Source organism: Pteropus vampyrus, unplaced genomic scaffold (assembly GCF_000151845.1).
Source record: "Pteropus vampyrus isolate Shadow unplaced genomic scaffold, Pvam_2.0 Scaffold69, whole genome shotgun sequence".
Classification (NCBI taxonomy): domain Eukaryota; kingdom Metazoa; phylum Chordata; class Mammalia; order Chiroptera; family Pteropodidae; genus Pteropus; species Pteropus vampyrus.
In genome coordinates this window covers 5698991-5716682 of record NW_011888850.1, presented here as the reverse complement: position 1 = coordinate 5716682, position 17692 = coordinate 5698991, and the positions used below count along the sequence as shown (strand labels likewise).

The following is a 17692-nucleotide window of genomic DNA, read 5'->3' as shown; positions in this document are numbered from 1 at the left end:
GGGCAAGGTTGGATAGGATTTGAATGTTTCCGCGGATAATCCACAGAGGGAGTGACAGACAGCTGGCTACCTGTCTTTCTTGGACTTCCCGCTGACAATTTATTTATTTATTTCTTAAGAATTTAAACAGCTGTGGGAGCATCGTGAACTATTTATGAAGGAAATAACAGGTCCAGAAAGGTCTTCGGCAAGTTCTCGATTGCACTGACAAAATCGCAGTAAGCGAAGAGCAGTAAACGTGACTTTTGCGTTTGACTGAGAGGGGATGAGAAGTTAAGACAATATTTAATAGAGAAAAGTAACTGTTAAACAGATTTGAGAGAATGATTACCAAATGCAGCTAATTCCCTGGGAAAACGCTTTGGCTCTCTTACAGAAACTGTTCAACAGCATCTTCAGCTCTCTTCCCATCTGTTCCTTTCTACAGAGAGGGAAGTTGGGATTTGTAGGTTCTTTGTCTCCATCTCCTCGACCTAGGGAAAGTTCTGTCCATTTATGGGATTCAGACAGTGGGCAGAAAACCAGAACATAGCAACCAAGCCACACCCCCGCCTCCCGAATAACGACACTTGCTATCATCAAGGAGTTTCATGGCAGTCACAAGTTGGGTTCTCCAAAGCAGACATTGAAGCAAAGTTTGCGGTACAAGATGTTAGAGGATTGACAGCTGTGAAAGAAAGTAAGGGGCAGGAAGCAGAACTGGCGGAGGAAGGAATCGAACTGATACAGACCTGATAAACTTTGGCTAACCACGCAGGGAGTTCTAGAGAGTATTTTCTATCAGTGTCCCACAGGCCAAAAAGACCAGGCCTTTATACTCCCACCTCACTCTGTCACCAAGTGTGGACTGCCGCAGGGCGGGCATTGTCTCGGGAAAGGCTGCTCTCTGCAGCTGAGGCAGACCCCGAGGAAGCTGACAGCTGAAGCCTGTCTGCTGACTGGCTGGCTCCCTGACACGGGCAGCAAGTCCATCCTTGATTCTGATGGTACATCTCCACATCCCCACAAAGCTCACCCAGATAACACAGTTGCAAGCTCTCAGGGTGGGGGCAGGGGGCAGCAACAGAGGCTGGGGTTTTGCCGAAAACCACATGAGATATTGGTCTTCCTGTTTTTGCCTGATGTAGGCTTTTACCTGAGCTCTCGGTGTAATTATGTCTTCTGTCTGCATTAGAAAGACGGATCAGCCTTGCTTTTCAATTCATATCAAGAGTCCAAGAAAGGAACATCAGGAAAAAGAATTAAACACTGCCAGTAATTTTTTTCAGTGATTTATTATAGAGTAAGAAATCACACCAAAACTTAGTGCCTTACCACAATGACAGTTTATTAATCCTCACAGTTATGTGGGTGGAAGAGGATTAGCTGGGTGGTCTACACTGAGGTCACGTGTGCAGCTGCACTTAGCTGGGAGTTTGGCTAAAGCTGGGACATCCGAGGTGATCTCCTGTCCTTTAGCGCTCTCTCCATGTGGCCTCTAACCATGTAGTGTCCTGGCCTGTAGTGTCCAGTCCACAGCATGGTGGCTAGTCCCCCAACGTGAGAAGTAAAAGAAGCCAGTCCTTTTTAAGGCCAGGATTCATAGGTCCCAGAATACTATTTCCATTGCATTCTCTGGGTCAAAGCAAATCATGGAGCAAGGCCAGATTTATCACGATGGGAAGAATGGCAAAGAACTTGGGACCATTGTTAATCCACGACATTTTCTAAATCAGTTTCAACCCTTATAAATGTAGATTCCTAGGCCCCATCTCCAGATATCTGACTTTATTCATCTGGGGTAGAACCCGAGCGTCAGCATTTAAACATCTTAGGGAATTTTAACGAGTAGCTGGTTTAGAGGAACGCTGAACTGTGATGTCTTTTGTCCCTCTGCTGATACCGAAATGGCCTTCATCTCGCAGGAACTCTGTGTGGCTTCTATTAGGATAACTTCCGTTCTGCCCCCTGAAGTGTTTTCTAGGTCCTGACCTATTTTACTTACTTCCAGGCCAACCAGAAACGTGAGAAAACAGTTTTACTTTTCACAAACCAACCATAGAGATGAAACATCACATTTAGTAAAGTGCCCTGTAGTCCACAGTGTCTACCCGTGTGGCTCTGGTCCTCTGAAACCTTCAACCAAAACCTGACGCTAAATTTTCGACCTCAGTCTCTGCCGTGCATCATAGGTTTAAAACTGGCCTCTGTTCTCTCAAAATACTGATAGACCATCAGTCAGTGATTTAGACTTGGAGAAAAACTCTTTTTTTTTGTTCAAAACATGAACTTCCTTTTCCCAGCAGAGGTTTGTCCTTAAATGAAGCGACGTGTTCCTCGGTGCCAAGCCTTTAGGTAGTCACGTGTCTTTGTTACTTTCCAACAAAGATACAACTGGACTAAGCAGGGTTTATTGTAAATGCAGTCCAGAGGGGGTTTCAGCTAAGAGGTGGTCCACCAGCCACAGTGAATTCATTTCTGGATATTAATTACTTATTATTTGTGGCCGAATACTAACTAATCAAATGCTATAATGAATGGATACAATTAATTCCCCATCGAAGCAAAAATAGAAATGCATTGATTTAGACTGCAGCCTTATCAAGAATGAACTTAGCACTTCCATTAGGCATTGTTAGGTTATATGTTAGGTTATCCCATTAATAGGGATTCCTAATGCAGGGTAAGGGCCTGTGGTTAGGATTCAAGGGGTCAGTGAACTCAGAAGAGAAAAAAACTGCATCTTTATTTTTACTAACCTCTAACCAAAACAGCATTTCCTTCCATTATGAATTATGAGATTTAGCATTTCCTGCCATTATGAATGCAGGCAACAAATCACAGCAGCATTAGCAGTGCCTTTGACTTTGTACCGATAGAAAGCAGAAACATTTTCATATCAAAAATGTATGCCATCGCAAATGCCTTAAAACAGCGTTTATGACCACCACTGCCTTCATCGGTGTCTCCTAGCATTAATCTGTTTTCACAGGGCAAGAAGCTCTCCCCCTGTGTAATAGGGTCCTTAAGAGACACTGTGCTTTAAAGACTTAGATGATGAAATGGGCTAAATATTATTTATCAGATAGGCCTGGAACTATTGCAACTGTATCTAGTTTTAGCTCCACGTAACAAGGAAACTGTCTTGGTGAGAGGTGGAAGAGGTAGATAGGGCAGGGGAGGTGTTCCACATTTTGCCACATGGCAGTCTAATAATAGTAAATAAAAGTGGCCAAATTGAATCATGTTTCTAAAGCACCGGATTCCTTCTAATTGAATAATAATCTGAACCACCCCTGTTGACAAAAATGAAGCCTCCGGCCTTTTAATTTGTGTTTGCGTTTTTCCGTTTGTACTCAGCTTCTAACATATGGAAACAGGGAAGAGGGGAATATGAGAGTTTAGATTTAGAGAGTCAAAAACAATCTAGCAAAAAAGCAAAAAACAAAAAACAAAACAAATATTTGGCAACATGCTCTTCTGCTGCGCAGCATGGAGTTGTGGGTGTTTGTTTTTGTTCCTAATATTTATTTTTTGATGTAGCAACCAGAGTCCCAAGATTTAGATTCCGGCACCAGCACTGTCTTCTTAAAGCTGCCTACCAGAGGGGGGCTTCCCATTTCTGCCTTTGTTTGCATTCAGTTGCTTCTCCATATCCTCCCCACTTACCGTTTTCAAACATATGGCTCCTCTCCTCATCTCTATGTTGGGCGGAAGAAAAAAGCAAGACAGAGAACATGTTCAATTTCTTACAAAGATTTATTTTTGTGAGTTCGACAGCTTTTATTTTCTTTTCATTTTTTAAATTAGAAATTGAATAATAACCAAAGAATATGTAAAATACTTGTGGAAAATAAAACAAACAATGGTAAATGAACACCCTTGTACTGACCAGCTAGTTTAAGAACTGCAGTGTAGCCAGGAGCTTGCCCTCTCCGATTTCACCCTTCCCTCATTGCCCCTGGAGGTAAACCACTGTCCTGGATTATGTTTTCAATCATCCTTCCCTCCCCCCCCCTTTTTTTTTAAAAAAAAAAGATTAATAGTTTTACTATAGATAATATATCTCCATAAACAATATTTAGTTTTCATATATAATTGTAGAGATAGAAATTATCTGTGTGTATTTTGCAATAACGTACTTTTGCTATTTAATTCTTTGTGCAATTTATCCATGTTCAGTTGTGCTCTATTCTTTTTCATTGCTGCATACTATTCCATTGTATAATTATATCATCCAGCGATTCCACTACTGGCGGATATCTGTTGTTTCCAGTTTTTTCCTACTATAAATATTGCTGCTGTGAACATTCTTGCACATATCTCCTTGTGACCTGTGCAAGAGTTTCTCTAAGAATAATGCTTAGAGGTGGAATTGATGAGTTCACTGATCTTCAGCTTCGTGAGATAATGCCAAACTACTTTCCACATTGATTGGTTTCTTGCCAGGAATGCGTAAGAGTCCTGGTTATTCCACTGTCTTACCAACTCTTGGACTTGCCTCTAGTCATCTTCCCTGGGCTTGTTAAATCAAAGCGGGGCTTAATGTTCTTTTCCACGTGTAACATTCACGATTTGCCTTATTTTTCTCTTGCTGTCTTTCCCACCTTCTTCTCTGGCTACCATCACCCTGAAATACTATCACATCTATACACAATGCAAAGGTGGCATGAACGTGTCATGTCTAAGTCTTGGTGCTGCTTTGGTTGTGTGAATGCGTTTTTCTTTGGGGATGTCCTGTGCTGAGGTTGGCTACCAAAATATTTAGCTTAAAAATATTATAAATTTATTCCTTCAACACCAACTCATCAACAGTGGCTCAGATAAATTTCAACTTATTCCTTGGCTCAGATAAATTTCACCTTATTCCTTGGGCTCGCAGGCAAGCCCTCGACCACGGGAAGAAGAACCTGAATCATATTCCAACACAGTATAAGATCCCTCGCTTCATTCAATTTCAGTTGAAACAACAAGGAAGTAAAGTGACTTAGCCTGTCGCTTTGCTGTGAGTCTTACCAGAATATTAAGAAAAACGGTAATTGGCAAATATTACTCACCCAGTTCCTTAGCTGGCATCTCTCACATCTGCTTTATAATATCCTTCTCAGTGCCCTGATTTTATTCATTTCCTAGTGCTTGAGACAGAAACCACGAAGAATTACTTAAAAAGAAAATCACTGATTTTCTACAAACCAATAAAAAAGTACAGCATTTTAGGGACACTGAAAAAAAAAAAAGATGACTACCCCACATGATAAATTCTAAAATGAAACAGTTTTTGCCTTGTAGTGTTTTTTAAAAAGGCACAGGTTTTAAAAGCTGCCGTTCAAGAACACTCTGAATATGTGTTCTCAGCTGCGTTTAAACTTTTCTCCTCTTCCAGGAGCTTCCTCAGCTGGTCTTAACTGGTCTGTCTCTCTCCTTTCCAATCTACCCTCCTCTCTGTGCTTTTTCCAAAGTGCAAGTCCGATCGTGTTTTTCCCTCGTTTAAAACTTCTCACCAATTCTCTGCTACCTGAGGAATAAAGTCCAGTCTCTTCGCAGAGAATAGTGAAGATATTTGATCTGGCCTCTGCTTCCTTCCTCAGCCTGAACTCTCCCTCTCCCTCCTTCTCAATTAGAATTCTGAAAAACAAAGCAAAACACCTTATCCTGACCATGCTGTGCTGTCAGCCAGCAATTCCCACGGGATGCCCTCCCCTTTCTCATAAGGCCCTTTCCACTCCTCTGACTGCCTGGAAAACCCCACCTGCCTTTCACAGCCAAGATTCAGCATCACCTCTAGGAAGCCCTCTTCCTCTCAGAACACCTTCTCTGCATCTCTCTATCCATGTACCTCTCCTATTGTATATACCACACTAGGGGTTCGTTTACTCTTTAGTTGCCTTCCTCCCCTGCTTGACACTGAGCTCCTTGAAGACAGGGATAATATATGATTTATCTTTGTAGCACAGCTCCTGGCGGTCAGTAAATGTTCATCACATTAGAATTAAAATCGAACTGGCCTCGACCTCATGCCTATACCCCTCTCGTGTGTGTGTGTGCGTGTGTGTGTGTGTGTGTGTGTGTGTGTGTGTTTTAATACTACAGATATCAAGGAATGCGGTGGTTGCTCACCAACTATACACAGCACAATGTCTTCTAGGAAATAGGCTAGACATGTGAGATAATGAATAGTTCAAAACAATACAAACTAAAGGATACATTGTTTATGTCAGCTGAAGACTATTTCCTTTTCGTGTTACATGGGAGAAAAAAGAAATATTCTAGGAAACAAATTTATGGAAGGAATTGTAGAAGTTTTATTATGTCAGTGGCTAACTCGAGTAGCCTCTCTTTTTAAAAACTTGAAATCTTGGTATTTGGATTTTTTCCCTTTTTTAAAAAAAAACAAACAAACAGTTTTCTTCCTGAAAACAGAGGAAGTAATAAACAATTGCGACTCCCAATTTTACTCTGATTATTTGCCAAGAGTCTTCTTAGTTAGTGTGATTCTTTTTCATTGAAGAGGACCAATTAGCATAAAAAGAATGCTTCTAAATTAAGCTACTCAAATATGCACTTAGCTAATACTCAGGGAGCTAATTTATTGTATTATTTAAAATATAAATTGGATAGCAGATCTATTTACTAAGGTATAGCAGCTAGGCAATGATGCATAATTTTCTCTTAGCTGTCGAGCGGTTTTTTAATAATCTATTGAAATTTAATACAGAACCATTTCATTATGGGAAGTGAATAAATACTAAGAAGACTAATATTTAAAGTATTATCCACATGTGGAGGATGGGTTTTAAAAAAATTAATAACATTTGAGGAACAAAGAGGGACTTGGGGTTTGCCCTATAAACAGTAGTAGCCTTTTGTTGTTTTAATTAGAAGTGCACCCGGATTCCCACAATTGCTTGTGGGAATGTCATACAGAGCCAAAGAAGAAACGCGGCGGAGGGTGGAGCAGGGCAGAGAAATGACGAGTGCGACGGGACAAAATAAAATGATGTTCAGTCACTGCCACGTTGTCATCGAGACTAAGGGCCCTGCTTTCGCTCTGTACAGTCTTTGGCTTGGTGGTAATAACCGTGTGCCTTGCTTAATTTTAACAAATGGCACCATAACATGTTCTGCATCCTAAATTCCTGGAACCTGGGGACATTTGCCAAGGCCAGGGTCCCCTTAGGCTGTGAGTCAGGAACACAGTTGAATCTAGATCCCTGTCTGGTCAGGAGTTGTCCCAAACAGGCCAGCTCCGCAGTGTGTCAGGGGCTCTGACACTAAAAAGATGCCCATGAGTGTGGTGGTGTGGTCTTGAAACTGTTATTGCCAATTACACTAGAACTCGGTCGGGGAGGCAGGGGTGGATGCAGGTGACAAGACCTTCTTGTCTTTCTGCAAATATTTGAAACCTGGCCCATCTGATTTCCTGAGCCAAGGATTCAGAGAAGTCTTAGACCTTAAAATGTATCCATTTGAATGGATGTGTCTTTGATGTATTTTGGGAAAGAGGAAGACTGCCCAAACATTTCATCTTTTCCCCCCCGGAAAGCCAACATGTCAGAGAACCAGTGGTCTGGAGGGACAATGGCTTGGGAGGGGGGACGCTGATCTGCAGTGTTTGCCAGTTTCCGTGGTGTGAATACTCCCGCCATAGCTGATTTCAAGCCACCAACGTGACATCGCTGAACATAGACTGAGGCAGCCGTGTGCACACGTGCGAATGAGCTGCAGCATACCACTGCTAGAGCCGGCCTCTGTTGCTGTTTGCAGGAAATAAAACTTCAGCAGGTCGGCTGGCTCTTGTGTCCATGTTACCCCGAATACAGTGAGTGAGTCAGGCTCTAAGTCCTCAGAACACTCTTGGCAGATAGCATTTGCTGCTATAACCTCTGCCCTCTCCCCCCCACGCCCATTCTGTCTTCTAAAAGAAAACTACACATGCAGATCATAAAGTTAGACATTGAGGAAGGGTAATTAACGAGCTGGATTGTGCTTTTTATGTCAAATATAAAAACTGGACATGGAGAAAGTAAAGTTTCGATTACTGTTTAATCCCGTCCCATTTATGTTGCAAAGTGGCTTCTTAAAAGGCGAAGAAAGAACAGCTTCCTGTCATTCCGCTAAGATGAGCGAGGCCTCACTTGCCCGACATTTCCATGTGGGGCGAAGAGGCCGTGGGCATTGCACGTGGTGAAGGAGGTGGGGGCGAGGAAGGGGATGGGGCCACCGCATTGGCTGGCTTCGCGGATCAAACTCACTCTAGCTAGCGAAGGGTACTGACGGGGGCCGAGCTCATATTCAAGCTACTTTCTTACTTTAATTGGGGTGTTTCCCATGGGAAGGAAGGATTCGTATCATGGAAATAAAAGAAGCCTGGAAGGGAAATATTCCCCTTCCTGAAGACTATATTGCAATCCTTTCTTTCTGAAAAAGTATAGTAATGAATTTTGTATTTATTGTAACTTATGCTCTTCCTCTACTCTTAAAGGGAAAAGATATTCCTTTGACCATAAAGGTAACAGTAGTATGATAGTAATTGCTTGAGAGCTTATTGTTTGTCTCTACGGCACATGGTGCAAGCTGAATTCATATTTGTAGATGGAGTGCCGTGGAACATTTTATACGTAGTATCTCTTTGCTGCTTCACAAAAAATTAAATATTCTTAGCGTGCCTAACCTTACTAAATTGCCTGGTACTTTTTCAGTTTTAGTACTGAAAGTTCTATGGTCTCGGAAGCCCCGCCGTCCTGGATAAACGGGAACAACTGGTCACCCTGATTCTTCTCTCCATTTTACAGATGAGAAAGTAGAGGCAGCTAAGTCACTGTGCCAAAGTCACAGAGCTAGGCTCCACCCCAGATCTGCTGAATTGAACGGCGTGTTCCTATGGACTAGTTTGACACATGCTATTGTGTCATTGTCAGAAGTGGAAACCCCAAATGACAATATTGTTGCAACTGATTAAGTAAGATGGTGCATCTAAGAAGCTATTTGATAGCTCCAGAGTCTATACTACTGCAATGGCTACATGTGGGTGGGCTAAAGCAACTTCCCCCTCCTATTCAGTTATCACTTGCTACACTACAACTGTACAAAGGTAAATCTCAGAGAATTTTCCCTGGGGATTATGGAAGCAACTCTGAACCTGGATTTCTGCTTTATCTTTTCTTTTTCAAAGTGACTTGCCTCCTTCTTTGTTAGAAAGTGGCTACTAACAAGCTTTGGTTTGCTTTTTGTTCTCCTTCCCAAGTATCTTTTCCTGTTAGTACATATTTTATTTGAGTGCATGTTTATTTTATTTCTACTTACGGTTAGCATCTGAAAGCTAATAGGTAAGAGTCCATAAAGGTGGAATGGAGTAAAAATAGTAAAAGAAACCATAACAAACAAGACGCTCTTGAGCGTCTTCATCATTTTGTAGGGAAAACAAGAGCTATAAATCTATCCTATATCACCGGCCTCCCCAACCTGCCTCTTCTTTCTTGGTTGATACCACCACCCCTTGCAAAGCCGCCCATGTAAAAAGGCTGAAATGGGGAGAATTTGTGTGTTTTGGTAGAGGGTGGGGTAGTTTGGCTTAATCTTTGTATCTAATAATTACTAACTGAATTGCTTCCACCCCAACATCCCTCCTCTCCTTCCCCTTCTCACCATCTGTCCTATGAGCCTCCTGAACAGCTAGTCTCCTAATTCACTTCCTTGCCCCTTCCAAATCAGCCCCTTCATTACATATTGTTATCTTTCTATAATGCAAATATGAGCATATCACTACCCTGACCATATATAACCCTCTAGGATATATCCAAAGTAGGCAAACCGATTGAGACAAAAAGCAGATTAGCGATTGCCAGGGGCTGGCAGGGAGAGGGAAGTGGGTGGCAATTGCTAATGGGTGTGGGGTTTCTTTTGGGGTAATAAAAACATTCAGCAACGAGACAGTGGTGATGGTGGCACAGCATTGTGAATGTGCTCAATGCTCCTGCGTTGTTCACTGTGAAAGGATTAGAGTGGTCATTTTATTTTCTGTGAGTTTTAACACACACACCCACACATTCCATAGGACAAGGTCCATGCATCTCTGCAGCACCCACCACGGTCTGTCCAGCGAACCCCACCCACCATCGACTGTCCAGCGAACCCCACCCACCACCGACTGTCCAGTGATCTGCTCCTCCAAGGCCCCCATGGAATCTCCCCCTGACAAATTTACATCACCACGCTCATTGTGAATTTCCCTCTGTATTTCATCATCTAAAAAGACGCAACCAGGAAACCTTTCCTGCCAGGTCCCGTGTTTCTAGTTCCAGAGAGAACTGTATCATCTTCTAAAAAACAAAGCGGATTGAAGCTTTAAAGTGTTTTATGCGCCCTTTTAAAATTCGTGACTCATTTGTGACACCCTGGAACACCTGGAGCGCACGAGTGTAGCAGTTTCGGCTCTAGTGTGGAAACAGCCCCAATATGTAGTATATGATGAGGAGGCCATTTCTCTCTAGGGAGCCTTGAGATTTGTCTTGTCACATTTAAATGTGTAATCACAGCCCTGTCACATTTTGTTGCACACTTCTAAAAACTATAGAGTGGTCTGTGTCCTTGACTTGTGAGCGGTGAGCAGCTTGGCTATAAACAGCAGAGTGGTGGTTTATTTTCAGCACTCGGATTTATTTTCGAGGTTCATATCAGTAAAATGCTATATGTGAATTTGCTGGAGAATGTGCTTTGAGAATTTGTGGCACATGAAAGAGACTTTGTTCCTAAATGGACTTTCCTTTCCAATCTTAATGACACCATTTATGATGTCATTTGGTCATTGCATATGGCAGGTCAGAATTGGACCACGGGTCAGGTGGGTCACTGAGGATAAGAATTGCAATACTCTATCATCTCTTCTTCACTTGATTATCATGGAAATAGAAGGTGTGTGTGTGTGTGTGTGTGCAAGTGTGTGTGTGTGAGTGAGTGTAAACACCAGGAGATTATCATGGACATAAAAGGGGTGTGTGTGTGTGTGTGTGCGCGCGCGTGTGTAAATAGCAGGAGAGCAGATGATCAGGAAGAAATACACAAAGGTGAGATCATGCGTAGGTGTTAAACAAATTTCTATTTGTATTCTGCATCATTATAAATAGAGGATTGCCTAGTTTGTCACCAAATGATAAGTTCTCGCAAGCAGTGGTTCTCAGAGTAGTCTTTGGACCAACAGCATCAGCATTACCTTGGAACTGATGGAAATGCAAATTCTTAGGCCCTACCCTGAACCTTCAGACTTGATATATCTAGGGGTGAGGCCCAGCAGTCCATTTTAACAAACTCAAATAATATAACGCATTTTCGAGAACCACTATTTTAAACAAATTTTTAAGCCAAGATTGTTGATGCTAATGTGAGAACATCATTTCTAGGGGAGTCAGGTTGGTATAAGCCTTTTTATCATGGATTTTGAATGAAGGTGATTGTTGGAAGAATGACGATGGCTAAGGCCAGGCACTGTTCCGTGGGCTTTATTCCGTTAGTTTCTCACACAGTTCACAACTATCCCCAGAAGTAATACTTTTTTCTCTATTGTGTGGTTATTGTGTTAGGCTTGGAGAGGTTAAGTTACTTGCCCAAGGTCACACAGCTTGCTGTGCCCTGAGTCACACTCCTGCACTCTGCCTCCTGAGCCCAGTCCGTGGAGAGCCAGCTGAGTCCCACAGTCGCTGCAGCTCTGGCCCAGGAGGCAGGGTGACCTTAGCTCCTGTGTATTCAATTTATTGGTGTTCTGGACCATTGCTGCCAAACTCATTTCCAGTTGAAGCAGCTGGGTTTTGTCACAAGCATGACTTCATTAAGTGTCCTCAGCTGAGAGGAAGTTGCATAAAAATCACTCATCAGATTCCTGTCAAGGCCAGAGATTTGGAGGGGAATTTACAGGAAGGGACTTCTAGCCCGAGAATATGGGAGCAGCAAAAGTTTTCCTTTAGAGTCAAATGAAGGGGCTCTTGTCACACATCTGTTTACTTTCCATCAGTGACAAAGAGTGGGACGTATTGGATTTCCAGATGCAAGCCTGAACAGAAATGGTAGATAGGGTCCACTGTCATTGCAACAGGGCACAGGTGACCTTCGACGGAGCGTAACATAAAGCAGGTGTTTCCAGGTGCATTTGAGGAGTCAGTCCAATCTCACACGTGTAATGGTTCTCTACTTCCCTTACCTACCTCAGAGGGCTGTCGAGAGGTGGGTGAAATGTTCTGTGACTAAGCTAGAAAATTTGGTTCGAGAGTAAGGAACTATTGTACAATGATTTGATTAAAAACACTGGTGTTTGTGTCAGAAGCCAGGATTCTAGCTAATTCTCTCACAGTTGTGTGACTTGGACAAGCCACCTGAGAGCTCCAGATAGCTCAGCCACCTTGATGCAGAATGATGCTCTCTGCAGCTGGGCGGTCCACTACTTGGATATCTGTGAGCTGCAAAGTAAATTGTATCTATTAACATTGATCTCGCTGACCTCACAGCGAGGGCGTGTGTAAGATGATAGGGGTCAGGGGGTGGTTAATATAATTAATGCACTATGCAAATATATTTGTAATTCTTTTCCTGCCTCAGTTCCCTTCACACTGAAGCAGGTAAAGTGAGCACAGCCTCCTGTGAAGGGCCTTGTCAAAGTGGTCTTTGCTGATCGTGATGCAGCAGCTAGAAGTTATCGAATGTCATTCTTTCACTGTATGTGCTCACTCACCTCCCCTACTACTAGCTCCTGTTTGTTCTCCACGTGCGCCACAGGACATCACAGGCCACACTGATCTCCCTGCACATGACCTCCCAGCACTCAGTGTCTGTCCTTTCCTTTTTGGTATTGAATCATGAAGGCTTCTCCTTGTCCTCTACTTGGGACATTTGCTAAAACTAGAGGCTTTCCAAGTTCCTTTTCTGTCGGTGTGGAGCCTAGCACAGGATGGACCCCTTGTAGGTTCATGTGTGGGTCTGAAGTCACCTCTACTATAGATGTTTCCAGAATGGTTTATACAGCCTGAGAGGTGACACAGGTGTCCACTGTTACCCTAACTTTTTGAGTCTATACTTAAGACAACTGCATGTCATCGTATGTTAATTTTGTATAAATTTAGAGGGAATTGTACTGATGTCTCTCTTATTTTAAAATGTGTCTAAGATGGTTTAATAGATAGATAGTGGGATCCATATGTGAGAAAATAAGTAAAGTGGGTATTAATGGGAGAATCTAAATGGTGAGTATATAACATTCTTTCAAATTTGCTGTATGTATGAAATTTTTTCATAGTAGATGTTGAGAAAAAAAGAATTTCTAATTCTATGCTGCTCAAAGAAATGACCTTTTAAAATTTCAGGTGGCAAGGATTTTTCATTGTTTTAATTTTGGGGAGAATCACAATATCCTTTTTATTAATGGTAAAGGCTAAGATAGAAGGTATAGCTCAGTGTGGGAGCCAAGTAGATCAGTTAATTGAAGGGTGGAATTGGGTAGATTCCTCCATCCAGTTTCAGGCAGAGCTGACCTGAGGTAGGTCTCCCACCTCAGGGCCCTAAGCAGGTAAGAATTACAGCACAGCATGGGGGAGCAGACAGCTTCCCCCAAAGAGGAAAAAAAAAAAAAAGAGGAATTTTCCATTTTTACAGAGGTGAACGGTAAACACATCTTTGTGTAAAATGAAATACTATATAATTTTAAAACTTTAAGGTACCTATTATTAAAGCTATCAAAACAACACAATCAGCATCTCCAAAGGTGTGGATTGATAGAATATATTCTGTATCCATGTAAGCTTTAAGAGTATTTTCATCTGATTTATAACTTTCCATTCATTTAGGATATCTCAAATTTTTTATTTTTCTTTTGTTTTTCTTCTTAAGGTCATTGTTCGAGGTGGAGGACACATTTTACCCTATGACCAGCCTCTGAGATCTTTTGACATGATAAATCGATTCATTTTTGAAAGAGGGTGGGATCCTTATTGAAGGATAAGCTGCTTTCCTGAAAGAGAATGCAAGGGGGTTGAATCTTTGAGAAGAAAATTTTCAAACTGGAGCATAGCATATAAATAAGAAAATTATCTTTTTATATCTGCAGAATGTTTCTCATTAATAAAAAAATTACCCTTGAAACAAATGTTGTTTTGTTTTTGGGGAGAGATGGTTCATCACAAAATTAACTTTAAGAAAATGCTGTGCATGAGTAAGAATTATATCTTTTAACTGAAAAGATGGGGAAGAGATGGATTCTCTAAGACGCCGATTCAGATAGAAATGAACAAATAGGATGTTGGGGCCTCGAATAAGAATTTTAAATTTCTTCTAAGAGTATGTGAAAAGTATAGTAAATGAATAGAGGTGTAACAACAAGAGTGTAACAGAAGTTTGTTAGACCGTGATATGCAGGTGTTTTTGGTAAATATTGGATAAGTAAGTATTGGAGTTGGTAAATATTGGATTTGGTAAATAGTGGGTTTGGTAAATATTGGATAAGAACAGCTGAATTATCACTCCAAAGGAATGAGTGATATTAGGGCAGTGGTGGGGAAAAGACTTGGCATGAAGAAAGTCTTAACGTGAAAGACAGCTTGGAATTCTTTGAAATAGAAATCTTAGATGTCAAAGCGATGATGTACCAATTGATGATAAGCAGAGAACATATTGAATCTTTGCCTTTCCTTTCTCCTCCTCCTCCTCCTCCTCCTCCTCCTCCTCCTCCTCCTCCTTCTTCTTTGTGTTGCATTTTTTGGTTCACTTGTGTCCACATTTCTCAAAGAGCCTACAGGCCACATGAGTTATGAACCATTTTTAATATGTGTTTTAAATTCTGTACTTCTTTTAACCAAATAAATAACAACCTAATTTTGTATAATAACTGAAATATCAAAAACATTTTTGAGATAATCTGGCATCACAATACATACATCTAAAATGTGCATACATTAGTAATTTTCCAACTAAAATATCGCATCTTGGCCCATATTTCTTATTTATGCATCATGTGCTCATTTCTCTGAAATTCTACAGCGTGTTTGGCTTTTTTCACATCATTACCAGCTCATATTACCCATGTCTGAATTGGCTTACTGGAGAGCCAAATTTGAAAAGCCCAAGCTCATTCTTGCTGCAGATATTTTATTGAGTTCTCTTAATTTCTCATTTTGTGCTGGACTTCATTCAAGTTTTTGATCCTCCTTTGTTTTTTTATACATATTTTTCATTGGGCCCATATACTAACAAGTCATCTAATCAAATATTCTAATCAAAGGCAGACTTTATTGCAGAGAAAACATTGAGAGGGAGTGTGCAAAGTTTTACACACGGCCCCATCTGCAAGTTAAAAGAGTTGCATTTGGTCCCATAAATATGAAGTGGGACCCACTAGTGGAAAGGGTACCCACTATGGCTGGGAGACCTGGGATCTAGTCCCGTGTATGTCACATAAGCACTGGATGTTTTGGAATAAGTCACTTCACTGTACCTTTGAGACTCCCAAAGTCTCGAAGGAGGTAGCCGGAAGAGGAGATTGCTGGACTTCCTTTCAGTTCACATGTCATTGTAACAGTACCTGTTTCCCAAGGATACCACCAGATGATACAGTCAATTTTCGTCATCCATGAAATCCATGCATCTGTTCACCTATGATTATTCGACGTCCCTAAGTCAATACTTGATGCCATTCAGGAGCACGTGCAGAGTGACAAAATCTTTGAGTCACCCCATGTACACGTTGTCAGCCAAAGTCAAATAAAGCTGTACTCTGCCTTCTCGTTGCAGGTCTCATACTAGAAACAAGTTTCGTTTTTCTCAGTCTGTTTAGTGCCACGTTTTTGTGCTTTTTGTTGGTGATTTTGCTGTCGAAAGGGCTCCTAAACGTAGAGCTGAAGGGCTATCTAGTGTTTCTATGCACAAGAAGGCTGTGATGTGCCTCGTGAAGAAAATGCGTTAAATAATCTTCCTTTAGGCACAATTTATAGTGCTGTTGGCCCTAAGTTCAATGTTAATGAGTCCATCTATATTCAATGTTTTCTTTAAACAGAAACACACATAAAACGAACTTATGTATTGACTGGTTGACAAAAAGGCTGTGACCAAAGGCCAGCTGGAACCAAATCCTGAATCTCCCCTGGAAGTGAGGTTCAGAATTCCCCCAATTCAGTGTTTGAGAAGACGTTACAGAAAATAACTACAGCGAACGAAGAGAATCGACTGTATTTACAGAACAGTAGCGGAGGGGCTGACATAAAACAATAGCTCCGTAAATGGAAGTCATAGATGTTTTCCTTTTTATCATCTCCCTGCCCCAGGCACTAGGGCAGTGGGGGAGGCGGGGAGAGGGGAGCAACTTGCCAGGCCTTTCCTGAGCAACCCCAGCTAACTCTCCCAACATGCAGTCCTGCGGAGACTGAATCTGGTAGATATTTTACTTTAAAGAAGGAAGAGCAAATTCATTCAGAAACTAAAGAAAAACAAGTCCTTTAATTTAATTGGAGTGAGTCCTTTGCATAGAAATCTCCAATGGCACACACACTCTCTATGAGATGCTCAAGATGAGCCATTCAGGTGCCTTCCCTTGGTCCAGACACGAGGGAGATTTCTCACGTGACTGCTGTTGCTGTACTGGCAAGTAGTAAGGAGTAGAAGAGAGGCATCTTCTCATGGTTCTGGGTCCAGCATGTTGCCAAGAATTGCAATTTACATGCCAACAGACGGTAATAGGTGTGATTAATTCCCTAAACAAAGCCTTAGAATAGTAGGATCTTTTTGACGCTTTGCCCTACGATGGAGAGAGAATGGCCGGGCAGGTCTCTGATACTCCTTTCTCATAGCAATGTATTTAGAGGAGTTATAGAACCTAAGGATGAGTCATGGGTTCTCTCCTTGACAAAAAAGAAAAGTGTTGCAGATAAATTGTCATTTTCTGTCATAGCAGGTGGCTATTGTTAGTATGTCATCTAGCAGATACATATTTTTTTAAAGTAAGCACACAATTTTTTCTTTCAAGGTAGAAGTGACACTTTAACAGTTAGTAAGAAAGTTATTTCTTTTCAAAAGTAATTTAATCCATGGCAAGAGCATTTTGAAAACAGACATTTGGATGTGTTTCCATCTACTGTGTGCACATTACAAAAAAAAACACCTTAAATCAGAGGAAATGTCAACAAACATCTCTGCATAAAAGATAGGATTGAAAAATGAGTGAATAAATCTCAGCTAATGAGGTATTTCTTCCATTTGGATCCACATATCTCTATAAAGTTTCTCAGCTCTGATGGACTCTGAAACCAAGTGTCAAAATAAAGTGAACATATAACCAGACGTTTGAATTGGCTATTTCACAAAAGGGTAACTCAAGATTTTTCAAACATGACAAAGCATACTCAACACATTGATCCTATTAAAAATATTAATAATAATATTTTAGAAAGCAAAATATTTTGTGCTACTAAAAATCAAATACAATTTTTAAAAATTAAGTAGTTAGAATTTTATCTTTATTTTATCCTTTTACGGTTTCTATTTTGATTACTATTTCATAATGTGAATATTATTTGTACAGCATGATTATACTTTACAAATGAATGAGTAATTCTATTTTTTGGTATGTCTTTAGCAGTTTTTTAATGATGGGGTGACATAGCATAAAGGTTCAAAGAGCACTGTTTGGGAGCACAGAAAAAGTCTAAATTTAACAATGGACTTAAACTTTGTCCTGATTTTCTGA

At 41.1% G+C, this 17692-nt stretch overlaps 1 protein-coding gene across 1 annotated transcript in view; it reads left to right on the top strand.

The window, feature by feature from the left end:
- CPVL (carboxypeptidase, vitellogenic like) overlaps positions 1 to 14024 on the top strand; it is a 96782-nt gene extending 82758 nt beyond the window's left edge. Inside the window, exon 12 of the mRNA XM_011361708.2 lies at positions 13849 to 14024. Within this exon, the coding sequence (XP_011360010.1) occupies positions 13849 to 13953 (105 nt within the window). The 3' untranslated portion in view covers positions 13954 to 14024. The remainder of the gene's footprint in view (positions 1 to 13848) is intronic.
- The last annotated feature ends 3668 nt before the right edge of the window (positions 14025 to 17692 follow it).